Consider the following 27460-nt stretch of genomic DNA (forward strand, 5'->3'; position numbering starts at 1 on the left):
AGGTACTGATCATGTTTCTGTAAAGTCCCATTGCTTACCAGGTTAACCCCCTATTTTAACAAAGAAGAAAAAAGTAAAAACAAAGCAGAGTGGTATGAGTGAAGGCTGTTATCGTTTACACACTACATTTCCCAGATGACTGTAGTCCAATCCTTATCTTCTTCCAGTACAGCTCTTGTTACACGTGGAAGTATGACATTGATAATTTGCTGAACTTTGGTAGAAGCTGCTATGCAACCATGTTGTAACAATTGAGACCTTCTGGACCTTAGCAATAACAAAAAAAGAAGACTGGTTCTTCTGGTGGCAGTAATTACCAAGCAGTGGCAGATTAGGGAAGCATTCTGGACTGGGAGCTGTCGTCCCATCTACAAGCTATGTGACTCAAGGCAATACATGCCTCTCAGGGCAGAAGGCTGAGGCTCAACCTTCTAAAAGGTATGGGCAGGATGAAGCAAACTCTAAATTCCCCACCAGCTCTAAAATTTTGTGACTCTACATAAAGGCTGAAATGATTTTTAAATTAACTTAAAAAATATTTTCCCACCTAGGTATTACTAGTATATTTTTCTTAAAAACAGGAAATAGAGCATGCCAGCTGGAGCCAAAGGCCCTTTGACTAAGGTCTACCAAACCCAGGCCCCTCTTCTCTTCCTTCTGCATCTCCTTACAGTTAACCACTGTGATAAGTTTGGTGTGAACCTTCCAGATTTGGGAAAACACATATACATAAAATTATATACCCACAGAAATTCATAGTCTCAGGCTTCTTTTTCCTTTTTTGATATAAATGGTTTAGGGAACTAATTCAGTAGTCCCCAAGACCACCCCAAAGTTCAGTTATTCACTAGGAGCACTCATAGGATTCAGCATAGAATTGTATTCATCACTATGATATATTATAGCAGAGCACTATACAGAAAATTAGCAAAGAAAATAGTCACATGGGCTGAAATCAGGAGGATATCAGGCACAAGCTTCCGAAAGATCTCTTCCAGTGCAATCACATGGGATGTGCTTAATTCCTCCACAATGAATTGGGACAACACTTGTGAAATGTTGTTTACCACGCCCCATTAGAGACTCAGTGCCCAGGGTTTTTAACGGGCGCTGGTCACAAAGGCACCCTCTGGTTGGCATATCCCCAATTCCAGACTCCCAGAAAGCAAGCAGGTGTTCATCATAAACCACACTGGTTGTACAGTTTAGGTTCAATGCACCATTCTTTTTTTTACTTTAAGATTTTATTTATTTATTTATTTATTTGACAGAGAGACACAGAGAGAGAGAGAGAGAGAGAGATATGAGAAGTAGGCAGAGAGGCAGGTGGTAGGGGTCGGGGAAGCAGACTCCCTGGAGAGCAGAGCCCGATGTGGGGCTCCATCCCAGGACCCTGAGATCATGACCTGAGCTGAAGGCAGAGGCTTAACACACTGAGCCACCCAGGCACAACTCAATGCATCATTCTTATCAAAGAATACTGGGACTGCTCCTGAAATCCAAGTTCCTAGACACTAGCCATAGGCCAACTGTGCAAGCAGTTCTTTCTAAGGATAGCAGTTTCAGTTTGTAAGTTAACTCTTTCAGTAGCATAACTTTCTGAAACTTGCTCTTTTCACTTAATAAAATGTTTTTGAGATCTAACTGGATATGTATGTTTCTTTTTATTGCTGTATAGTCTTTTCCCTGAAAATAACACAGTAGGGGATATCTGTATTTTCACATGCAAAGGTTTCTCTGGTACCCTAGAAATAGAATTGCTGGGTCATATAGCATTGGCTATTTTAGATGTTGATAAATGTTACCATACCACTCTTTAAATAGTTTGTATCAATTTATGTCCCCACAACAAATTGAGAATGTTTATGTTTCTATACCCTTTTCTATAAAGTGTTATGAAACTTCTTTTGATGAAACTAATATGTGAAAATTGGCATCTCATTGTTTTACTTTGCACCTTTTATAATAAGTGGGTTTTCATTGAAATGACTTTTTAAAAATGCCCTTTTTAATTATGCACTTATATGGAGAGACTAAAAGCAAGATCATTGGCATAAATGTTAGATTAGAGATGTGAGAGCCTCTCAGAACCCAGACTATGATCTGACAGGCACGATTTCTAGAACCTGACATCTGGGTTTCTTAAAAGAGCTGAAAAAACAAAACAAAACACAACCAACAACAAACCTACCCTTAGTCAAATGAAAAACTGTCAGATCTCCTTGCAGGTCTTGTGGCATTAGTCTTTCAACTGAAGCTCTGACAGAATACACAGATGTAACTCAGCACTGGTCTCCAGGAGACATAAATGAAGAAAAGTGAACACTTCCAAATTTCTCAGAGATAAAATCCTGTACTGCTAGAGAGCTGGGAACTCACCAGTGACGGCTGCTCCTTGTTTCTGGAAGCTTATCGTATAGAATGGTGGGGAACTTAGTATTCTTTCATTCAATAATATATATTGAGTATCTAGGAGGTGTCAGCCTCGAGGTATATAAAATCTAGGAAGAACGGCCTACTGGGAAGCATTTCTCTAAATAGGGGTTGGGTATAGAACACCATGGTAAGGACAAACTTTTTAGGGTCTCAATGGATATGCAGCTGGTACGATAGACTAAAGTATTTTCCTTAGCTAGTGCTAAGAACGACTCCCTCAAAGTTACAGCATCATTCTTTTCTCCTTCATTACCTCTGCATGGAATGGTATGGTTTCATTTGCTTACACAATCAGCTCTTTATGTTTGGCCAGTGGAAGGGAGGATGACCTTACCAGCTGGCTCCCATTTGGTCGTCATGAGTCTCTCCTTCTGTTTGGAGTTGTCTTTATTAAGCAACTGCTGCCACAACACAGCTGATTCTGAGGAAGGGACATAACTTCTCTTTTGAAATTCTCACCCAAGCAGGAACTTATATCCTTTCTTTTCCCCCCTTAGGGTAGCAGAGATGATTGATACTCTCAAAATGATTTATATGGGGGCGCCTGGGTGGCTCAGTGGGTTAAAGCCTCTGCCTTCGGCTCAGGTCATGATCTCAGGGTCCTGGGATTGAGCCCAGCATCGGGCTCTTTGCTCAGCAGGGAGCCTGCTTCCCTTCCTCTCTCTCTGCCTGCCTCTCTGCCTACTTGTGATCTCTGTCAAATAAATAAATAAAATCTTAAAAAAATGATTTATATGAACTACTCAAGGACAACATGATGAAACACAGGTTTTATCCATCTTGCTACGAGGCTTATAGTCTTTGTCCCATTTCCTGGCCAGTCTGAGAATCTACCTTTTTCATTCTTGGGATCTTCCCCTTGTAGTTGAAGAGTTCTAGCCACACAAACTTTGAGGGAGAAAGAGAAAGTGGTATGTGAGTTGACTGTCTCTCTCAAAACCACGGGTTCAAATCTGACCTGTCTTCAGAAGTCCATGAACAAGGAAAGTAACCTTTGAACTAGTGCCTCCATTCTCCCCTTGCTACAGGTGGGTCAAAGGTATTTCCTTACATTGCTTCACCTTTCTTCACGTATCCAATATTTCAGATTTAAGACTATTCTTGGTATTTTTTAAGACCAGATTCATCTGCACATAGGACAGTTGGCCAGGTGAGCATGGTGTTCAGTTTTCTCTGACTTAGAACCTTTCTAAACTCTGCACAAAAAAAGGGGGTGAGATGTTTTCTAATAGCATTTTAAGTGTATAATTACTTATAGAATCCCTAGGACAATCTTCTTAATGATTTGATTAATGCCTATCCCAATAAATGTGAACGTAAGTGTTGAAAACATGATCATTACATGATAACTTAGCCTTTTTGGCTTCACTAATGTAAGGCAACAGTAACTAAAATCAGTGTCTACACATACAGTGGGAGAAATCATGTTCTTGGTAAACGTGGTAACTAGTTCAATTCAGGTTATCCCTCCCTGGCCAGTTATCACCTGCATTTATTGGGAGCCTAAGTATAGAGAACTGTATCATCATGAACTGTGGGTACACTACAGAAACAGTAATAACTATTTCATTGACTCAACAGTTACTCATTGAGTGCCTCTTACTCGCTCAGGCAATAAATGCCAGATGCTGGGAAGGATAGAATATAATCACAGCTTTCAAGTTGGGTGGGGGCGAGGATGGTGGTGAACAATATACTCAAAGATAAAATCATAAGTAAGGATACAGAATAGTCACTTGAGATTTCATAAGGACCAAGAATCTAATTGTCAAATGTTTGGTACAAAAAGTCAGGGTTATAATGTAAACTTCATGTTCTCCAATAAGACCACAAAAAGATACCATTTACACTCCCTCCCCACACAAAGCCTTAGTCATACCAAGAGTTGGCATTATTTATACAGCTAAATGTTTGCATAATCTACCATTCAGTAATCCATGTATTAGCATGAAACAAGAGATACTCTTGTACAAGAGACAAACTAAAGGATGCTTATGGAGGCACACAGCAGAAACTGGAAGCAATCCAAATACACTTTGATAGAACAGATTTTAAAAATTTGTGGTACACTCTTCCAAAGGAGTATTTTTCATCAATGAAAATAAATGAATTCCAGCTATGTGTAGCAATATGGATATCTTAGTAACATAATACTGAGTGCAAAAATTTTCCAGGAAACCACAGAGATGATACTCTATATAATGTCTACAAGTAAAACTGACAACACATACCATATATATATATGTGTATATATATACACACATAATCATATACGGATATGTATCATATATGTATACATATGATTAAACTACATAGAAAATTTAAAAACAAGGCAATGTTAAAATTCAGGAGAGAGGCACAAGGACCACCTTGGGGAGAAGCACACAGGGAAGCATAATTTTTTGGTAATGTTTTAATACTTGGGTTAGGTAATGAGTTCCAGCTGTTCATTATGTTCTTACTTTTGAAAACATAATTGTTCTATAGGATAGGATCAGGAAGAGGAAAGTTTACTGAAGTATTGTGGACAATTCAGTATTAAGCTAAAACAAATAAATGAACAGGATATGGTTTTAGTCATTAAGCCATATATATATATAGTTTTAGTTATTAAGGTGTTTATAACCTAAAGGAGCAATTTGACACACTCAACTGATAATTTTGTGTGCTTCTCTAAACCTGCTCTATGACATATAAGTAAACCCATATGTCCTTGATTTCACGCTTAGTCACATTGTAAGCCTGCACCCGGGATAGAAGGAGATGAAATCTTTCATAAAGTTCATCATTAAAAATTTTTAAAAGTATAATTCTGGAGAACTGGGTAAATGCTTTAATGTTACCTAGATGTCCTTCTTGCCTCATGTCACCTGAGTCTCTGATCTGGCTTCCAAACGATGTTTTTTTTGCTCTCTTATTTCTCACTTCTTGCCATGTGCAGCTCCTACTGTTGCTTTGACAGGAAGGAATCATCACTACCCCATCTCTCAGTTTCCGCAGTGGTAACTGGGAATAGGTTTTAACATTAAAAAAGACTTCTAATTGTTTAGGGATGAAGCATGAAGGAATTACAACATAAAGAAACCCAAGCTGCTTTCAAAGTCCAAATGCACCAACCCCTTCACAAGACAGCGCTATGGGTGCCTCTTTTCCTAGCTTCTAGCTGGTCCAGTGCAACAAGGATCAGTCTATTTCTCCTCAATGTCAGGACTCAAGTGTATGCCCCATTCCTGGGAGCCTAAAGAGAGGAAATTGTTTCCCCTTATTCCAGGCTAAGTTTCATCTCCTTTTCTCCTGCCCCAGGGTCAAGCCTCCTTTTAGGAAAATTTAACAGTGGTATATACACTTCCTTCAGGGAATATTTTACCTCCGATCACATTTGTGTGGTTTTACCCAATCTCAAACCATCTCAAGGACTTTAAAATATTATTACTGGGGGTGCCTGGGTGGCTCAGTGGGTTAAGCCTCTGTCTTCGTCTCAGGTCATGATCTTACGTCCTGGGATCCAGCCCCAGATCGGGCTCTCTGCTCAGTGGAGAGCCTGCTTCTCTCTCTCTCTCTGCCTGCTGCTCTGCTTACTTGTGATCTCTGTCAAATAAATAAATCAAATCTTTAAAAAAATATTACTGGACAGCTGTGCATTTCCCCAAATCTGGATTACTCAGTTCTAAATAACAAGTAATGAAGAACAGCCTTCGGGAAAGTCAGGAACTTTTTTCATTCCTTTATTCCTCTGCTCCTCAATCTCTGCAGGCAATTGCTGAAAGAGCAATTCACACAGCGTTGGAAAATACAATACAGAGGCAAAAAGCATTCTAAAGTCACATATTTCACTTTCAAACGGAATTTTTCAGACGTCTACCTGCAAAAAGATCACACTATTTACAGTACTAAAAGAACATAACTTCTCACCCTGAATTCACCTTACACCATGTCCTTCAGGAATATCTGGTGAACAACTGGGGACCACGTGAGTTCGACTTGCTTTTTTGCTGAATCCCCGTCAAGTAAGGCAAAAGTTGCTTGCAACTTTTAAAAGAGCACTCCCTCATCCCTAGATTTCAACACTTCCCTCCGCAAAAAAAGTCTGAACCAGAGCACTTAACTACACAAAAACGCGTATTTAAAACAAATGCTTTAGGTAAGAGGGAAGGAAAGAGTATATAGGGCAACGCTGCCTTATCGTCCAAAAGGCTTCCGGAATTCTTAGTAACCTTAATTTTCCAGTCCTTTCCTTTTACACACTCGCAGGTTTGTCCTGTCTGGTAAACGCTATTAGAAACTCCTTGTTCACAAACTGATTCATCCCTATTCCCGGCACAGTACTTGAAGCGTAGGAGCCGAATAATGAATGAATGAGTTTGTGGAAAGAAGGCGGGGATAAAAGATTGGGTTTTTTCGAGACAGGGCTAGGAGAATTACAGTGGTCGCAAAAAAACTCCCAAACTTGACAAATGCCCACTTTCGAAGGGCTCTCAGAGTGCAGAGCAGCAAACCACGCCCCACCCACGAGCGACACACGGGAAACTCAAGCTTTCAGGAAAACCGGAAGTGCCTGGTCACGCCTTGCGCATGCGTGCTTCCGTACGGCAACCACTGCCATACTCCGTCATCCAGTGAGAAAGCAGAGACTCCGGCCCACGCAGGCCCTAGAACAGCCGGCTCCCGACCCGTGCCTCTGCCGCTGCGCATGCGTTGTAAGTTGGCCTCTCGCTGAGAGGCGGAGCGAAAGGACAGTTTTTTTTTCTTTCTCGTTCCCGCCCCTCTTCTTCCCCCACCTGCCACGTACTGGGCCCGAGATCTCGCTAGGCTTGGTGCGTCCGTGCGATTGGCCGCGGCCCGCGCGAGCCTGCTAGCGAGGTGCGGCGGCGCCGGCGGAGGGCACCGGAGTGGGCAGTGACCGCAGCCACCCCACGACGCCCCAGAGCCGGGCGTCGGCCTCGCACCGGTCGGGTCAGCGGAGATCCGCGGGGAGGCGGCCTCGGCAGCCTCGGCAAGCGGGTATGGCCGCTGGGGACGGGGGCGCGGCCGCTCTCCCGACAAGGCGGGCCGGGAGACGAGGAAGCGCTGGCAGGGCCTCGCTCGAACCGGCGGGTACCGGGCGGGGTGGGGGTGCGGAGGGGGCCTTGGGAAGGAGCTGGGGCCCGGGAGGGGCGTCGGGTGGGGGGAGGGGAAGCTGGGGAGGGGAAGGGAATCCCGCTGGCCACGGTGGCAGGGAGGCGGGCCTCGGGGGTCTCTAGGGATTGTTTGGGCCAGCAAGTGCTCTCGCTCCGAGTCCGCCTGGCTCCATGGGGTTGGAGTGCCAGATGGAGAGGAGAGGAGAGGTGCTTTGTGAGGCCTGGGGTGGTCGAGCACTTAACCCCCTCGAGGAGCTTGTAAGGGTGAGAAGGTTGAAGAATAGTGCCTATTGGAATAAGTTTATTGGGGTCATCCGAGAGGAACCTTGTTCCTTAGCTGTGTCAGGGCTTAATCAAGCGCCGACTGGAGGCCCAACCCAGTTTTATAGTGATGATGATAGCGAACTTTTAAGTTTACTACGAACTGTGCTAAGTATTTTAGATGCATGATAATCATCACAAAGATTCTTTAAATTTAGATATTCTTATTTTGCGTATGATGAAAGTGAGGCTTGGAGAGGTACTTGCCTAAGGTCACAGGGCTTGTAGTAGAAATCTTTACTATCTTAGTGGTCAGGCAGGATTTGTGACTCCTTGGATTCTTTGGAACAATCAAGGGTTGATTTTGCTTGAATATCTTAAAATTGCTACGCTGTGGAGGTGCCTAAGCAGGCCCCTCTGAATTCGAGCCGGATTCTACCCACAGGAAAAGTGGAACTGGAGGTTTGGCCACTGATCTTGGATTCTGGTTCAGGAGGCAGGATTTTTATGTCCCTTTGGTCAGGTCACTTTATTCCCAAGTGCTAAAAACAGGGTTCCTGTTGGAGAGTTTGGTAAATTAGTGGCTGTGTCATTTCTGGACTTCAGAGGGAGCCGGGTATGGACAAGATGGGAGAAGAAAATGCTGTAAGGATCTCACCAGCAGTCCTGGCAGCTAGTTGTTCATACCAGGCTCTACCTGGTGACTGGAGTTAGAGAAGAAGGGGACCTGAATTCTGTTACATAAGAAAATTGAGAATGGGATTTTCCCAGAAAGGGAAGATTTTGTGATGTCCTTAGTTTTGTGATGATGATATGCATGTCTTGAGGAGATGGCTACACAAACTGGGGTATGAAAGAAGCCCTGGTTCCTGGCCACAGGGAGTTTACAGTGCATGGGAAGCACCAAGGAATAAATGAATTTGCAGGCAAATGTGGCAAATATAAAGTAAAACAGACTAATGTTGTCAGATCCATTGGAATTGCATTGAGCAACCCTCCCACCATCAAAAGGATATACTATTCATTACATCAGATGTTGAAAATTCTCTTAATTAGTATCTTTGTTGTGGGGAGTCACTTCTAGTTACATAAAAGAGGTACAGTGTGTGAAGGACTGACTTAGGAACTGACCCTAACAGTACAACTTTTCTTCTCCCTATCCCTTATCAGAACTTTATTATTTCTCATTCATCTTTGGTTTGGGCAACAAAAACAAGTCTTTAAATACCTGCTATATGTCAGGCACTATTCTAGGTGCTTTTAAGAGTAGATAATAATACCTTGCTGAAGCTAAGCTGTGGTCCTTAACTATGTTATTGCTGGTTTACATATCCTGTGGGTAGGAGGAAGTAACATAACATTGATTTACTGAAGTTCTTTATTTCTTTCAGACTGTAAGGTAAACAAGGTGGAGTCTTTACCATTTTATTGAAGTGATTATACTTTAGAGCTTAGCACATAGTAGGTATTAAGTAAATGTTTCCTGAATGAAGAGGGTAGTTTAGCTAACAGGTGTAGATGTTCTTTCAGTTAATCGCAGTGTTTATGAGAAGTCCATTGCGAGCATTGGCAGATAAATTATTCTGTTTTACATTAAGACAAGCTTAACATCCATATGTAGGAACACAATCCACTCTATTCTGAACTGACCTTAGAGTGTTAGATTCAGTATTTAATGCCTCATTTTAAAATATATTATTAATATAAGCTCTAAAATAGGACAGTACAAATATATATATATATATATATATATATGAAGAGTAAGAAAAAAACAAGGGGAAGGACAAATCGTGAAGGGTATTTAACATTAGGCTAAAGAAAGCTAGGATTTCATCCTGCTGAAAAAGTGAAAATCCGAGGATATAGGCCTTCAAGTCTGACTTTGGGTCCTCACTAAATGGCAGAATTTTTAAAAATCTGTTACAACAATTGGGAAGTTTATTTCCAAGCTGTCAGTATGTGATTTGTGGGTCAGTGCATCATGGAAAAAGAGTATTTCTAAGATAAAAAGGAAAGAAAAATATTATTAATAAATGCAATCTCTTCAGAATATGGCAAGGAGGACTAGAGACATTCATTTAAGGATAAAATATGTATTATACCTATATATACCAAGTATAATATATATTATACTTGGAAGGACATAAATAGGGAATCTAATCATACACACCACTAAGGTTTGGGGAGGGGTGAGTTGCAGAATATTAAGAGACAATAGTGTACGGTCTTATTAGAAAGTTCTGGAGGATGTCACTCATTTGCCTTTTCTGCTTAAGTTCCCCAAATAGGAAAACTAGAGAAAATACTAGTGGTCTTTTTTACTTTAAAGAGAAAAATTTGAGACTCTGTTTTAGTGTTCACACATGCTTTTCAGGGTTATCATTTAGTTATAGGTTAATAGAGTGTGGAAGCCAGTATTTATTTGTCCTTCATGTAACAAAATTCAATGACAACCATTACTAGGCACTGTTCTAGACTCAGGAATACAATGAACAAAACAATTTACTTCTTTATTTTTTAGTAGGAAAGACAATGCAAAGTTAATAAATTCATAATGCCTGGTGATGATAAGTGATTTGAAGAAAATTGTAGCAGGGTAAGAAAGTGAAAGAGGATCCATTTTAGTTTAGGTAGTCAGGACAGATCTCTAAGAAGTGACCATTTGATCAGAGATCTGAATCATATGGGAATTGTGAAAAAGACTTATGACAAAGGGAACAGCAAGTGCAAAGCCTTACATTGAGAAGGAGAACTTAAAATATGGGTGCAGCAATGAAATCAGGGAGAAAAGTAGGAAATGAGGTTAAATACTTGGCTAGGGGCCAGAGGCCAGATCATGACCTTGTAGTCCTGTCCTTTACTAGAAGTGAGCTGTGAATCTATTGGGAGATTTTAAGCAGAGGAACGTTAGATTTTATTTAACAGGAGAACTCCGATGTTGAGGATAGATTAAAAGTAGGCAAAGGTAAAAAGCAGGCAGACCAGTTAGGAGTCTTTTGCAGTAATGCATGCAAGAAATGATAGTGGCTTGGATCAAGTTGGTAGCGGTAGAGATACTGAAGGGATTGGAATACAGAGATTTTAAAAGTGGTGGCAACTATATTTTTGGGTATTTCATGGACTTTTTGAAAAAAAAAAAAAAAAAAAAAGATGAACAGCTAGAAGGAAGAAATTGTTACTAACTGAGATAGAGAATACTACAGAAGAAGCAGATTTTGGGGGGGAGATCAGGAATTTTTTTTTAGATATCTTAAGTTAGAAATCTAAATGGTAATGTGAGATAAGCTGGTATGTGGATGAATACTAAAAATTGTTTTTAGGCACATAATAAACTTATCTCCAGACCATTTTAACCTGGTAATACTGGAACAGTAAATCTCTTTTGAAGGCCAGAGTTTCTTAGATTCTAATAGTAGATTTGCTTTTTAACTTTTTAAGATAAGTTTTTATAGCTGTTTAATCATCAAAACCATTTTATCAGTCTTTCCCTAGAATTGTATACATACAATATCCTGGAGTCCACCATGAATGGACAGTTGGACCTAAGTGGGAAGCTAATCATCAAAGCTCAACTTGGGGAAGATATTCGACGAATTCCCATTCATAATGAAGATATTACTTATGATGAATTAGTGCTGATGATGCAGCGAGTTTTCAGAGGAAAACTCTTGAGTAATGATGAAGTTACAATAAAGTACAAAGATGAAGGTAAGATTAACTATTACTTGTGATTTTTTTTGCCTATCTTTTATTGAACTATCTCAATAAAAATTTTGTTCCCTTCTGTAGTAATTGATTACCCACTTAATTGGATGTTCACATAGTTAACTATAATTCTTTAATAAGTTAAATAGCTATGTGATTTATTAGAAATGGGGCTTTAAATGATAGAACTTTCATGTGTATTTTTACAAGCATTTTTCTTTTGCTCATGCAATTCTGGCTTCCTTTTTTGCTTTTAAAACCACACTTTCACTCATCAGTAGGTACTGAATGCAAAAGATTTTTGTGGCCAACTAAATGAGAAAGCTGGTTGAAATAGAAATGTGTTTCTTTACTGCAACAATCTTTAGAATGTGTAATATGCTGGTGTACATTGTCAGTTTATAGTCTGCAGTGTCTTAGACTCATTTGACCACAAAACAGTTTGTACAGCAGTGGGTTTTACATGACAAATGTTGCGTCAAACACACAGATCTTTATTTCATTTTTTTATACCTGTCTTCTTTTTAAACATCTCTACTGAAAAATTGTGCTTAGGTGGTTACTAGCTTCTTTCTTACCACTGAATTTATTTTCAGTCTGTTTTCACTTTGTTCTCAGTACTTGGCACTGTTACCTATACCATCTTTTTTTTTTTCTTTAAAGATTTTTATTTATTTATTTGACAGAGCAAGGAGAGAGGCAGGCAGAGAGAGAGGGGGAAGCAGGCTCCCTGCTGAGCAGAGAGCCCGATGCGGGGCTCCATCCCGGGACCCTGAGATCATGACCTGAGCCAAAGGCAGACGCTTAACCCACTGAACCACCTAGGTGCCCACCTAAACCATCTTTTTAAAAATACTTGTATTCCTAAACATCTCTGCCACTGGTGTCCTAGTTTTCTTATCACTGACAACTGCTTCTCAGTGTCTCTGTGTGCTGGCTTAAAGTAATGCCAGCTGATGACAAGAGAAATCTTAAAATTTCAGTGGTTTAATACTCAGTGAATCATTTAGAGACCCAGGTTGATAGAAACTCTGTTGTGTTCAACACATGGCTTATAAGTTCACCTTGAGCATTAACATCCAGCAGGCAGATTGAGTAAGACAGAGTGTAGGGGATTAGGTGGGGGGATTGTAGTCTCTAGGCCTTAAGGTAATGTATGTCATTTCTGCTCACATCACATTGGCCAGACCCCAGTCACGTGCCTCTGCTGAGATCTCAGTGGCTAGGGGTATGTCCCTGGTTGGCCCCCTTTCCAACAACCTACACTGTGGAAGGAGAGTATAAATCACTGATGATCAGCTAAGCTGGCCATTTAGCTACAGGTGTAATTCTTTTTTTATAAAGTATGATCTAATAGTACCCAAACCCAATTTTGAGAGTTACCTGTTTTAAAGGACAGGAAAGGAGATGGTTTCTTCCTGTTCTCTTCCCTAGTATAATCTCATCTACTAACAATACATTGATTTTCATTTCTAACTTGAAAATGTGTGCCTTAATTTACTTCAAACTTGGTATAACTTAAACTGACCTCATTATTTATCTGGCTTTCTCTTAACTCCCTTATTTTTGTTTAGGGCAGGGGTTGCCAAACTTTTCTTTAAAAGATCAGATAAAATCTTAGCATTGTGGGTCATTTAAGGCCAGTATTTCACCTATTTAAAACCTTTTAAAAAATGTAAAAACCGTGTTTGGTTCACAGTCCTATAAATAAGGATTTTGACCATTGGTCTCAGTTTGTGGACTCCTTGCTTAGAGTATCCTCATTGTTGAAAGAATATTCTCCACATCCAGTTACCACATGGAATTTCTTTTTCAGGGTGTTTCTAAGTGTTTTAAATTGTACAGATTTGTGTTCCACAAACTGTTGAGTACTAGGGTGGAGGACTGGCTTAGGTAAAGTTTTTGCTATCATGTATATTCTATTTCTGTTGTGAGTTTCAGAAAATAAGATAGTTAGAGAAGGTTTCCTTTTACATATATACTTTATTAAAAATACATTTAGAATTCCTAAAGTTGAACATGAGGTATGTTATAAGAAATGGGTCTGGTTATAAAGATCTAAAAACAATGATAAAATTCTCAGTTATGGCGTTTGTTGCCACCTTTGTTTAAAATAAATCTGTCTAATCAGTGTTAAAATTGGTGTAGCAGAGCATCCTTGGAGCAGCTTCCCAGGACAGAACTGACATCCTCATGCTCCCAACCTACCTGTGTCTGTGAAGACACCTGGCACAGGACCCTGATTAGCTCCTTGCCTGTGGCTGCTTTTCTGTTCTTGTTCCCTCTAGAGAACATTTTCCTCCCAGCCCTTTGAAAGCTTTTGAGGCAGGCAGCTGATTATAATATTCTTTTTTTTTTTAAAGTTTTATTTATTTCCTTGAGAGAGAGAGAGAGAGAGGGAGAGCATGAGAGGGAGAAGCAGACTCCCTGCTGAGCAAGGAGCCCAATGTGGGACTCGATCCCAGACTCCAGGATCATGACCTGAGCTGAAGGCGGTTACTTAACCAACTGAGCCACCCAGGCGCCCATTGAGATCTAGGAGATTACAGAATCTTGTGTAGAACATGAATATTTTTTTCTAGGGAGAGTTCATAGTTTTCATCTTAGTATCAAAATGGTCAGTGATCCTTTTAGTTACTATTATAATAGTTTCCCCTCCCTTTGTATCAGTGGTGTTTTCTTGTACTTAGGATTAAAATTTGAACCTTGAGAATCTGTATTTCTTTGACTTTTGGTAAATATATTTAAATTTTTTGGAATGCAAAGATTTTAGTCTAAACCAGTAATCTGTTATTTTGCTACCATGAATATCCTGGTGACTTGTAAAAGATGACTTAATATCTTAATCTTTATGTTTTGGCTCTTCTTACGGGGATATGATAAATAACGTTGCTATAAAACTAATAAGCAAAATTGATATGGTATTCTTTTGAACAAATGCATCCTACCTAGATCATTTAGTGTTTATTTAAAGTTTTTATGATAGATTCTAATTATGCTCTGTAATCTACATTTAGATTTTAATTTAATGTATGTCTTGGTTTACTACTGACACAAATCTGAAATTTTTTTTAAATTCCAGATGGAGATCTTATAACAATATTTGATAGTTCTGACCTTTCTTTTGCAATTCAGTGTAGTAGAATACTGAAACTGACATTATTTGGTAAGTGGTAAACCTTCTAATACATTTACTGTATTGTCCATTGTATTTTTATTGAAGACTTTTTAGCTTTTCTCCTTTTGTTTTTATTTTTTTTAAAGATTTTATTTATTTGAGAGAGAGAGAGAGAAGCAGACAGACAGATAGCACAAGTGGTTCGGAGGGCCAGAAGGATTGGGAGAAGCAGGATCCCGCAATGAGTAGGGATCCTGATACAGGATACTCTGGACTCAGGGATCATGACTTGAGCTGAAGGCAGACACTTAACTGGCTGAGCCATGCAAGCACCCAGATTTACTCCTTTTAAAGACTCAGAATTAAGTGATAACTTTTTCAGCTATATCTGAAATTTTGAATTATTAGGCCTAACTATATATTTGACGATTAATAGAAGATTTGAAGAGTTATAGGAAGTAGGCATGTTTAAATTCTCCCATCTGCTCAGTACCATATGAAGCAGTGGATGCCACTTATAGAAGTATTTACAGGTTTGAAAATAATACAGGGTTAAAACTATCTTTATTAAGTTTTAGTTTTATTAAGTTTATTCATTTTATTATCAAGTTCTTAGTATAGATAATTACCTTCTATAACGTGTTTTTACTTCTCAGGACTTAACATATAGGCCTCATACTGTAGACATTATTTTTTCAGGAGTACTTAAAGAGTAAATTATAAGTAGTTTTGATAAAAATGAATATAAGGTTAATTATAATTTAAGATTTTGTTTTCTTATTGACATTAAATTCGTGAGGTGTAACTTTTTTTTTTTTAAGATTTTATTTATTTATTTGACAGAGATCACAAGTAGGCAGAGACGCAGGCAGAGAGAGAGAGAGGAGGGAGCAGGCTCCCTGCTGGGCAGAGAGCCCGATGTGGGGCTCGATCCTAGGACCCTGGGAGCATGACCCGAGCCAAAGGCAGAGGCTTTAACGTACTGAGCAACCCAGGCGCCCCTGAGGCATAACTCTTAAGGGATAAAATAGAAATGATTATAAAGTTAAAGTGGTAGTATGATTATGTGAAAAATAAAATCTAGGCTTTTTTTCTGGATGTTTTGTTTAACATTTTTTAAAAGTTACATGGCACTGAACCTTATAGTTCCATGAAACATGATGTTGGCCAGTTGGTTTAATTTGTATTTATTTCATCTCCATCTAGGAAGGCTGAATGTGAATCAGATTTTAAAATACTAATAAAAAAATTAAAACTGCGTAAAAATTTTTTTAGATAAAAGCTATCATTTTACAATATTGAGTCTGAGGTAGTTAACCGCTATTGCCTGGCTATCAGGAAGGTTTGATAAGCTGAAAACCTTCCTTCCAGAAATACTGAGGACATGCTAGATCAACTATTACAAATGTGTTTTTTGAAGTGTATACCTGAACTTGATCGAGAGAGTTAAGAGAAATGTCCAGGGACCAAAAGATAGATGGAATTATAAACCAGGACCAGAAGGACCCAAGAGCTGAGACTTGGTGCACTTTTGGTGGTGATGGTCAAGGTTTTATTCTGCATAATCTAAGGACTAATGATTTGGTGTTTACATGGTAGAGACCTTGGGTCCTAGACCCTCAGTGAACTATACTCTAAAAGTTGTAAAAGAAAAATACCTCTTCATTGATACAGGAAAAGTCAAGGAATTGACACCAGAAACTCTCGTACCCTGGGGCTGTTGGGTTTGTGGAGGCTCCCTTAAGGATTTCTAACTGTGTTCCCTAGGTCCTGGGTTTAAGTTCAAACTATCTGCATAGTTTGAGAACTTGCAAGCCCATATACTACCATTAAAAAAACAAAAACAACAACAAAAAAACCAAAAACTGTAAGAAGCAAAGGCAGAAGTCTCTTAAAAGGAGTATGTTCTCAATCCAGGTCACAGGCTTCTGGACAGGATTCTGTTGATAAACATAAGAGTTCAAGTAAGACATGTGAAACAGTCCATGTAAGCAAGAAACAATGGCCACAGCTAGTAGTAGGAGGAGACTAAGAACTTCAATTAATAAAAATGTTCATCTGTGAAACATGCACTAAAAGTTGAAGTGTAAAAGAAAAAAGAAGTGTAAGAACAAGGCACTATGAAAAAAGAATAAACAGATTTTTTTAAAGATTATTTATTTATTTATTTGATAGACAGAGATCACAAGTAGGCAAAGAGGCAGTTAGAGAGAGAGGAGGAAGCAGGCTCCCTGCTGAGCAGAGAGCCCAATGTGGGGCTCGATCCCAGGACTTTGAGATCATGACCTGAGCCGAAGGCAGAGGCTTTAACCCACTGAGCCACCCAGGCGCCCCAATAAACAGATTTTAAAAACAAATCAAGGTAACTTTTGGAAATAAAAAAAATAATCTTTAAAATTAAATACAAAGTGGAGAGGTAGAACAACAGAGGTTAGTCACAGTTGAAAACAGAATTAGTGAACTGAAAGGTAGTCTAAAAAAATTACAGAATCAAGCACAAAAACAGAGATGAAGAATACAAGAGAATTTGAGAATGAGAAAGTCCAGCCTTTTTCCATTAAGACTTTAAAGAAGAAGAAATGGGGAGTGGAAATATTTGAGGAGGTAATGGCTAAAGAAATTCTCAGAATTATATAAAAGAAGTAAACTATCAGATTCAGGAGGCACAGTGAGTCCTGAGCAGGATAAATAAAAATAAAACTCCACTAGACATACTATCACGAAACTGGGCAATATGTTAGGCAAAAAGATCTTAAAAAGTAGCCTGAGAGAATAAGACTGATCACCTACCAAGCAATTAGACTGTTGGTAGATGTCTTCATAGTGATAATAGGAGCTAGAGACAGTAAAGTAACATTTTCAGACTGTTAAGAAAAAAAATAACCGGAAAAGTAGCTTTCTGTAGTCTGGTAAGCTCGAGGAATAAGGGAAGATAAAAACATTTTCTGGGCTCCTGGGTGGCTGAGTTGGTTAAACGACTGACTCTTGATTTTGGCTCAGGTCATGATCTCAGGATCTGGAGATCCAGCCTTGCATTGGGCTCTGTGCTGGGTGTGGAGTCTGCTTAAGATTGTCTATCTCCCTCCCCTCCCCCTGTACTCATGTGCTCTCTCTCAAAAAAATAAAAATAAAAATTTCAAATAAATGCTGAGAATTTGCTACTCATGGGCCCTGTTAAAAGAATTTTTTAAAATAGTTCTTCAGCAGGAAGGAAAATGAATCCAGAAGAATGGACATGCAGGATATTGTGAGCACATAAACTCATTAACACATGAATTTAAATGAGCACTGATTATAAAAAGAAAATTAATAGTTTTAGGAATATAAAACAAGATGGGACAAAAATGCTGATTATATGCAAGACAGGAGGGGATGATAGGAATTGAAATATTTTAAAATTGTTTGGGAAGAAGATACTAATTAGATTTTTAAAAATTGAAGTATACATGTCTGAAATGTAAGAGTGATTGAAGAAAGACTAGAAATAACCAGAAGAGGGAAAAGGAGGAAACAGAGTACCTGTTTGGTTCACTAGATGATGAGCAAAATAAGCAGAGAGAAAACTTGATAAGTAGAAAGCATGAAATACTAACAATACATATAAATGGACAAAATGTACATGTCAAAAGATAGCCTCTTCCTGGAGTTAAACAAAATTTAGTTACATGCTGATTATAACTGGGTGAGTGACATTAAAGAGGGCATGTGATATGAACCCTGGGTATTATGTGCAATTGATCACTACATCTGAAACTAATGATGGCTAATTGAATTTTAGTTGAAAAAAAGACACAGTAAAATATTATGCAAAGTTTGAAAGCAGAGGGCTAAAAAATACACTAGACAAACTCAAGGCTAGCGGGTAGTAATAATAATAGAATGGACTCTAAGTGAAAAATTCATTAGTAATAGTCACTTCATAATGATAAAAAGTATAATTCACTGGGAATATATAACAATTCTGAACAATAAATAAATTCTGAAAAATAAATTCACAATCATGGGAGAGCTTTTATGCTCTTTTCTTAGAAACTGGTAGGTCAGGCAGGCTCCAAATTAGTCAGGATAGAGAAAATTCGAACAAATCAAATACAGGCTTGGTCTTACGCATCTATCGATCTGGGAGTATAATTTTTTTTAGTACATGTGAGCATTTATAAAAGTTGACCATGTAGTGGTTTTTCCAACAAATTTCAATAAATATCAGAGAAGAGATATTTATTTTCTGATTATATTCTAGAGATTATATTCTCTGGCCTCATTAGAAATCACTGGACAAAAATAACACGAATTATGGGACTTTTTAAGATAAAAATATGCTTTTAAGTAACAAGTCAAGAAATTATAATGGGAATTAGAAGTAATTAGTTATTTTAGAGTGTGCAGAGGTAAACTTGAAGGGATATTTGTAACATTCAACACAGGAAGGACAAATAACTTAGAAGGAAGAAATAATAAAGAGCAGAAGTGAGCTAGAAGTTGGGGAATTGATAGGATCAATAATTTTGAGAAGATACAAAGTAGCAAACCTTTTTTTTTTTAAAGATTTTATTTATTTATTTGTCAGAGAGAGCGCGCGAGCGAGCACTGGCAGACGGAGGCAGAGGGAGAAGCAGGCTCCATGCTGAGCAAGGAGCCCGATGTGGGACTCGATCCCAGGACGCTGGGATCATGACCTGAGCCAAAGGCAGCTGCTTAACCAACTGAGCCACCCAGGCGTCCCACAAACCTCTTTTAAGATTAAAGTTAAGAAGAAAGAAGGCACAAATAAGCAATGTGAGGGATGAAAAGGGGCATACTACAAATTGCAGTGAGGAAGAATGAACACCATGAACAATGGGATGTCTCAGTAAAAAATATTTGGAAAGGATTTTTCATAGCTTGGGTTTATGATAGATGATTTTGGATAAGGTTCAAGGAAGTGGGACTTGCTCTAGATTGGATGATCTTGGGAGGTGGGGATGGTCCTATCATTGGGTATCTTACTAAGTCTTATGCAGAAGGTGGAGGAATTAATTGAGGGTAAAGCTTCAATTGGTAAAACAGCAGCACTCACTTTAGCCAGGGGAATGTTGGTCATTTTTGTGGTTTGGTCATTGCTCTTGTTTTGTCTGAGTTCTCACGTGATTATGCAGTGGCTCTGTTCTTGTCTTCATCTATCACAGTCACAGAGTGATCTTTTCTGACTTGTTGGTATTCTTTGAAATTGTTCATTTTCACCAAGAGAACACCACAGCTTACTTGTGAGTGCCAGCCAGGCCAGCTTCTGGCAGCACTTAGGTAGGGCTGTCTTACAGGACTAGGCCAGTTCCTGCTTGTCAAGAGCTGCTTTTCTCCCTTTTAGATATTAGAGAAAACCCAGTAGTACCCTAAAAAGCAAGTAATTGATGTAGGTAGGAGATTGTATTGAACTTTCTCATAATTATATAGGGAGTGCATAAAATAGGGTTGTCTTCAGAAAACTTACATTGATGGGTTGATGTTTGCAACTTACCTAACGAAGAATCCTGGAACCTTTATTTTCTTGTTGCCTTGGGAATTTGTATATATGTATACTGGCAATGCATAAAGCCTTTTAGTTAAGTTTAATTTTGGACTCCTGTCTTGAAGCTTGCACTCAGAGCCTTGTCTTACCTTTTTTTTTTTAAAGTAACCTTAGTGGTGATAGTCTTTGTTGCTGGATGAAGGATTTCTTTTTCTTTTCTTTTCTTTTTTTTTTTTTTAAGATTTTATTTATTTACTTGACAGAAATCATAAGTAGGCAGAGAGGCAGGCAGAGAGGGGGGAAGCAGTCTCCCCGATGAGCAGAGAGCCTGATGCGGGGCTCGATCCCAGGACCCTAAGATCATGACCTGGGCCAAAGACAGAGGCTTTACCCACTGAGCTACCCAAGTGCCCCTGGATGAAGGATTTCTTTTATTTTTTTTCCTTTTTTAAATTTTTAAGTCAGCTGAAAGTCATTTCAACCAACTGAGGTAATGTTGCCTTCATTAAAAAAAAAAAAACAACCAATGATTATTAAATAATTTCTGACTTTTTGTTGTTAATATACTGCTTTTAGAAGTAACTACTTTGAAGGACATTGGTGATTTGGATTCATGAAGTCTGCATTTTTTTTTTTTTTTAAATAGGTTACTTTTTAGGTCAGTTATTTTAGGTGCTATTTTTTTCTTTTTCTTAGGTCAAAAGTAGGCAAGAGGGATGACAGACCTATCAGTCATGTTGCATCTTTTAATATATATGTATAGAATAAGGTGTTTAGGTGTTTATAATATTACTTCAAGAATACAGAAGAGTAGTGCAGGAGAAAAATGAGCTTTGAAGGTACATAATGTCTGCTAAAAATATATTAAAAACAAATTAGTTTATTGTAGTTTATCCTAATAGAACTTTTTTTTTTTTTTAAGATTTTATTTATTTATTTGACAGACAGAGAGGCAGGCAGAGAGAGAGAGGAAGAGAAGCAGGCCTCCTGCTGAGCAGAGAGCCCAATGCGGGGCTCGATCCCACAACCCTGGGATCATGACCTGAGCCGAAAGCAGAGGCATTAACCCACTGAGCCACCCAGGCGCCCCTAATAGAACTTTTTTTTTTAACCAGTATGATCATGGGCCATAGATGTTCATCAACAAAGACTGATGAATATTTGTTTTTTCCAAAAAGTAAATTATCAATAATAAAAAATCCTTAAAAAGAGTTATCATTTAAATGACATCATTAGGTATCTTGTTTGATTTTGTTTCACTTTTTAAAGAAATTACATTTATTTTTCCTTATTGCTTTAATTGTGTTGATAGATTAAGAACATTGCCCAATTTTAAGCAAATTAATGCTTTTGTTCCAGTTAATGGCCAACCAAGACCCCTTGAATCGAGTCAAGTAAAATATCTTCGTCGAGAGCTGATAGAACTGCGAAATAAAGTGAATCGCTTGTTGGATAGCTTGGAGCCACCTGGAGAACCAGGACCTTCCACCAGTATTCCTGAAAATGGTAAACTGTGAATCCCTTTTATTCTCCTTATGTCTTTTTTAAAAAAATGAGCTTATTTTGATTCTAATATAGTTTATAGTATTATGTAAGTTTCAGGTGTACAATATGGTGAGTCAGCAATTCCATACATCATCCAGTGCTCATCATGACAAGGACACTCCTTAATCTCCAACAACTGTTTAACCCACCTCCCCTTTGGTAACCATCAGTTTTCTATAGTTAAGAATCTTTGTTTCTTTTTTTTTTTTCCTTTGCTCATTTGTGTTCTTTCTTAAATTGTACGTATGAGTGAAATCAAATGGTATTTATCTTTCTTTGACTTTTTCTGCCTAACATTATACTCTATAAACTCACATTTTGTTTGCAGATTTTTTTTTTTAACTTTTTAAGTAGGAGTAGGTTGGCACCCCTGATGTTACCTTTTCTTATTCTTACCTCTGTGTTAGTATTCAAACCTGCGGTCCTTTAGGATTACCAAGAGATTTTATTTTGCAAATTCCTGGATCTCATCATAGACCTACTAGAGGGCAGGGCCCAGGAATCCCATTTTTAAAGTGCTATCTGGTTGATTCCTTACAGCTAGTCTTAAACCCCTGGATTTAGGGCACCTGGGTGGCTAAGTGGGTTAAGCCTCTGCCTTCAGCTCAGGTCATGATCTCAGGGTCCTGGGATCGAGCCCCACATTGGGATCTCTGCTCAGCAGGGAGCCTGCCCCCACCACCTGCCTCTCTGCCTACTTATGATATCTGTCAAATAAATAAAAAATCTTAAAAAAAACCCCAACAACCCTGGGTTTATGAATAGGTCAGTTTTGACTCTTGAACTGTTTCCATTGTAATAATCAATGCGTCTTAGGAATTGCAATCATCTCGTGAGTTTTATGGGGCATATGAAGTAGTTTTTTTTTTTTTTTGAAGTAGTTTTAAATAAATAATTTAAGATCACTACATTCAAATGGTATATTGTAAAGTTTATCTTTTTTTTTTAAAGATTTTGTTTATTTAACGGACAGAGATCACATGTAGGCAGAGAGAAGGGGGGGAAGCAGGCTCCCTGCTGAGCAGAGAGCCCGATGGCGGGGCTTGATCCCAAGACCCTGAGATCATGACCTGAGCCAAAGGCAGAGGCTTAACCCACTGAGCCACCCAGGTGCCCCTATAAAGTTTATTTTAAATGTGATTTTTAATCATATGCAAAGATAAACTTTTTTTTCCCATTTTACAGATGACATGTACTGTTTATATTAAAGCAAGATTTATTGACAAATTTGGAACTGACAGTGTTTTTGGACCAAATATATTTAACAGTATAGACTGGAGTTTATGTATTAGGACTTGAAAGTAGATTAAAAAAAAAAAACTGCTTTCTTCAACTTTTTAAATTAATTTATTTTTTAAAAAAGATTTATTTATTTGACAGAGAAAGAGACAGTGAGAGAGGGAATACAAGTAGAGGGGAGTGGGAGAGGGAGAAGCAGACTTTGCTGAGCGGGGAGCCCAACATGGGGTTCAGTCTCAGGACCCTGGGATCTTGACCTGAACTAAGGGCAGACGCTTAATGACTGAGCCACTCAGGCGCGTCCACCAACCCCCTTTTTAAAATATTTTATTTATTTGTCAGAGAGAGAGTGCACACACAAGCAGAGGGGGGCAGACAGAGAGAGAAGCAGGCTCCCCACCAAGCAAGGCTCCTGACTCAATCCCATGACCTGAGCTGAAGGCAGATGCTTAACTGATTGAGCCACCCAGGCGTCCCAAGCTTTCTTCAATTTTTAATATTCTTAGATGTTGCACTTAAAAATCTTAAGTGCTTTTGTCTTTTAATTTTTGTGTCTGCATTTAAATTACATGCTTAAAATCATCTATATTATGAAATAGTAAATTTTTAACACAGTCTGGATGACTGTGTATAAGGGGCTTAATAGAAGATGATTTTGTGGGAAAGTAGCGTTTTATAATCCCTTGCAGCCATTAGATTCTTAGAGATTGTATTTTTGGCTCCATTTAAATTTTGGAGTTTTCTTAGTTTAGGTATATTGTAAATCTGCATTTTCTATAATTTTCCTCTTCCTCTCTCCCTCCATCTATGTGAAGTTGTACTAATAGTAGATTCTCAATAAATTTTTGGTGATTAGTAATTTCTCATTCCACCTCTGTTCAGAACATATTGGAGATGTGCTGAAATTCTATAATAAAGCCTTTTTAATCATGAAACTTTTTATATTTTAGATTAAAACAAATGGCCTGACAAAAAGCTCCAACTTTAGGTCAAGAATCTGAAGAAAACTTTTGACCATTTTGTCAGAAGAATTCATAGATGCTGACACAACAGCATTTGCGGATAATTTCAGGGAATTTAAGCATATGTAGAATGTTATGAAACTTAAGATGAAAATTCGTGTAGCCAGTACTGTGCAGAAATTACCTGTAGTAGCCTGTGTTCTGCTATAAGGGATAGAATTAAAAGCTTTTAGGTTTGGTGAAGCAACCTTTCTGTTCTCACATATTTCTTACTAATATATTTACTACTTCTCTTTATTAACCCTTTATTTTTAGATGTTTTATTATTAACTTCTCACCTGTGTTAATGTAAAAGATGTTAAAACTGGTTTCCTCTCAGCAATTTGTAAATTATACCACATATAGTTCCTGTGTCTGGCCTCCTTTCTTGTCAGGGTATCCTGCTGTAGTTATCTAATGAGTTGAGTAATACATTCTGTGCTTTAATTTTACAGATCGTTGTAATTTATTTTTTGTTTCCTCTTCTGTACTTAGGAAGCTCATTTACCTTTTGACTATCTACCTGCCTTCCTTGAAATTGCCTAAGCTCCTAAGCTTTTAGAACATATCCTGACTTAACAATCAGGAAAATAGTGTAGAATAAACCAGAAAAATCCTACACCAGAAACTGCAAGTCTGGTCTAGAAAACAGTGTTGCCAATCAGTTCTCGGTATTCTTTAGAACAATGTGGCCTGCCCTTACCCAGAAATATGTGGTTTTTCAGTGGTCTTCCTCCCATATTCTTCAGTGGTCTACCTCTGCAGGTTTTTGGATACTTGCTTCCTCTCTGAGGATCATGATGTAGGCTTCCTTGGATACTGGATTGACCTGTTGCAGTAGCTATAGTAGTTAATGGGCTAGTAGGAGCTACTAGTAGGTTAGTGTGCCTATAGTATTGTGTTTCCTGATGGGTTTAATTTGTAGTAAGTGGAAAGTAGTAGTGTAAGAGGGAATAGCTTACAAGATTGGTGTGATATGCTTTTGGCATGTAGCCTTGGAATTAGGAATTAGGAAGAAAATTGGTTAGGAAGATGAATAACTTATTTTAAAGGAGTACTTACTAGAAGTTTTCTTCCAGCAGTGGAGGAAATATTAGTGTAACCAGTGGAATGATAGGAATGAATATGAGCTACAAGCCCATGTGTGCTTATATTCCACTTGGTACTTAACAGTTTTTCACAAGATAAATTTTGTCTTGATCACAGAGATAAACAGAAGAAAATTGATAATTACTGAGTAAATGGTTAGCAGTATTCCTCTTTGTTTACTTGTTTTATTTTTGATACCTTTTTAAAAAAATTTTTGTTATCTTCTTGGTTTCAGGTTCCTATCTGTATATTGTGGGTTTACTCTAATCCCTTACCTTTCACAATGTAATTGTACAGATGCATGTTGAGTACTTTAGTATCCTTAGAAGAAAAGCATGGTTTTAAATTTATCATGCTCATGTTTAAATTATTTTTCTATTTAAAAAAAATTCATTATGGAAAGATACGCAGAAGTAGACATAGTACTCTAATGAATCTTGTGAACCAACCCCCAACTTCAGTAATTATCAATTCATAGTATCCATCATCTAGACTCCCATACATTTCCTCCCCTATTATTTTGAGCAAATCTCAGACATATCATTTCAACTGTAAAGTAGTTTAAGGAGACGTAGCAAATTAAAAGGATGTGTTTAATGTATTGATTGGCTTGAGGTTTCCAAGTAATTAATAATGAACAAATAGACAAGTAGAAATAAAGTAGAAATAAAACATAAGAGTTCGTAAGAGTTCATTTCATAACTTCATTTAAGCTTCTTTATCCTTTTGCAAAATTAAGCATTAGTGTTCAGTATATATCTGATTGTCATGGGCTCCAAAAGAAGGGGCAAAATGTTTTTCTTTGTTATGGAGCTTGTATTTTTTTTTTTCCTGACCTAATAATTCTTAGGGAAGGAGATAAAATTTTTTTGAAAAAGCTGGTTTTTAAAATTTCTTTTTGATCCTTCTTTCTGATTTTAAAAATCCCAAGTATAAAGAGGAAAGTAAAATGAACAATTAATGCTATATTCAGAGATACTTTTGAACATTTAGGACTGTACGCACATATATTTTTCCCTATTTTGTATTTTTTTTTAGGCTTCACTAAGTATAGATAAAATGGAAACAAATTTTTGTTTATTCCTCTCATAGATACTGTGGATGGTAGGGATGAAAAGCCTGCTGCTTCTGATTCTTCTGGAAAACAGTCTACTCAGGTTATGGCAGCAAGTATGTCAGCTTTTGATCCTTTAAAAAACCAAGATGAAATCAATAAAAATGTCATGTCAGCGTTTGGCTTAACAGATGATCAGGTTTCAGGTAAGTTAGTTCCTCCTTCCTATCCTTCATTCACTCTCTCCTTCCTTCCATCTCCTTTCCTTCTGTAATAGGATAACAGATACAGTGATGTGCACACACATCTTAAAGGTTCAGTGCAATAAATTTCTACTTTTGTATGTACCTATATAAAACACCAAGTAAGATCAAGATCTAGATGATTTCCAGCACCTGGAAAACTTTCTTAAGGTAGAACCCTACTCTTTAAAGAATAACCACTGTTGGTTGTGGGTAAATTTTATCAAAAGTGGAATTCAGAAAGTTGATTATTTTTTTAAAAATCTGAACCATTTCATAATCTTATTTCAGATTTATGGTAGGATTTAAATTGTATTTCATGTCTTCTCTCTTTGGATGTTAAACTAGAGAAATCTAAATTTAAATGTAGATTTTGGTTAAAGTGCTTTTGTGTGGAAACTGCTCTTATATGAATGGTTTTAACCTTAAGACAGTACCTATACTATGATTGCTTCTTTTTATTTTTGGCTATCATTTCTTTAGTATTTTTTCTGCTTTCTCTCTCTTTAGATTCTGATTACACATACAGCTCTGTAATTTTCATTTGAATCTTTGTATAGTTTTTTTTTTTTTTGAGATTCCTTACCTTTGCATTAAGACTATATTTCCCTTTAACTCCTATATTTTTAATTGTTTAAAAATATTTATAATTTTAAAAAAATAAAAATTAATAGCTGCTCATTGTTTGTCTGCTTTATCCAGTATCTGGGCCTGTTTGGAGTACAATTTCTTTTCCCTGCCTTTTTACTCTGAGTATGGGTCACGTTTTCCTGTTTCTTTGAATATCTGATAATTTTTTATTGAAAACTGGACATGATGGTTAATATGTTTTAGTGACTGATTTTTTGTTACTGTTGCTCTGGTAAGCAGTTAACTTGTTTGGATTCAAACTACTCATTCTTTGTCCCCATGGAATCTAGCAGCTAACATCTCTGCTCAGCCCTTTAAACTCTTGGTGCTGCTTTTTTCCCTGAGCCCTCTTATGTGTCCGCCTCTTAATTTTTTGGCCTGCTGAGGATTTTAGGCAGAGCTTATACATAGTTTGTAGGTCTCATTCCTTCGGTGGCTCTTTTAATCCAGGGATTTTTTCCCCTCAAATTTCTAGCTAGTTGGCCAGCCATGAAGTTGACACTCTGGCTTTCTGCTGCAGAGGTCAGAGCTTACAATT

General features: G+C 37.8%; 1 protein-coding gene across 4 annotated transcripts in view; it reads left to right on the forward strand.

The window, feature by feature from the left end:
• The first annotated feature begins 7221 nt into the window (after positions 1–7221).
• Positions 7222–27460, forward strand: part of TFG (trafficking from ER to golgi regulator) — a 33324-nt gene continuing 13085 nt past the window's right edge. For all 4 annotated transcript variants that reach the window (XM_080808121.1, XM_080808122.1, XM_080808123.1 and 1 more), the window contains exons 1-5: positions 7222–7437; positions 11296–11522; positions 14602–14685; positions 21482–21628; positions 26089–26256. In XM_080808121.1, coding sequence (XP_080664247.1) covers positions 11339–11522; positions 14602–14685; positions 21482–21628; positions 26089–26256 — 583 coding nt within the window. In that variant the 5' untranslated portion in view covers positions 7222–7437; positions 11296–11338. The remainder of the gene's footprint in view (positions 7438–11295; positions 11523–14601; positions 14686–21481; positions 21629–26088; positions 26257–27460) is intronic.

The sequence above is a fragment of the Martes martes genome (genome assembly GCF_963455335.1).
Source record: "Martes martes genome assembly, chromosome: 1".
NCBI lineage: Eukaryota > Metazoa > Chordata > Mammalia > Carnivora > Mustelidae > Martes > Martes martes.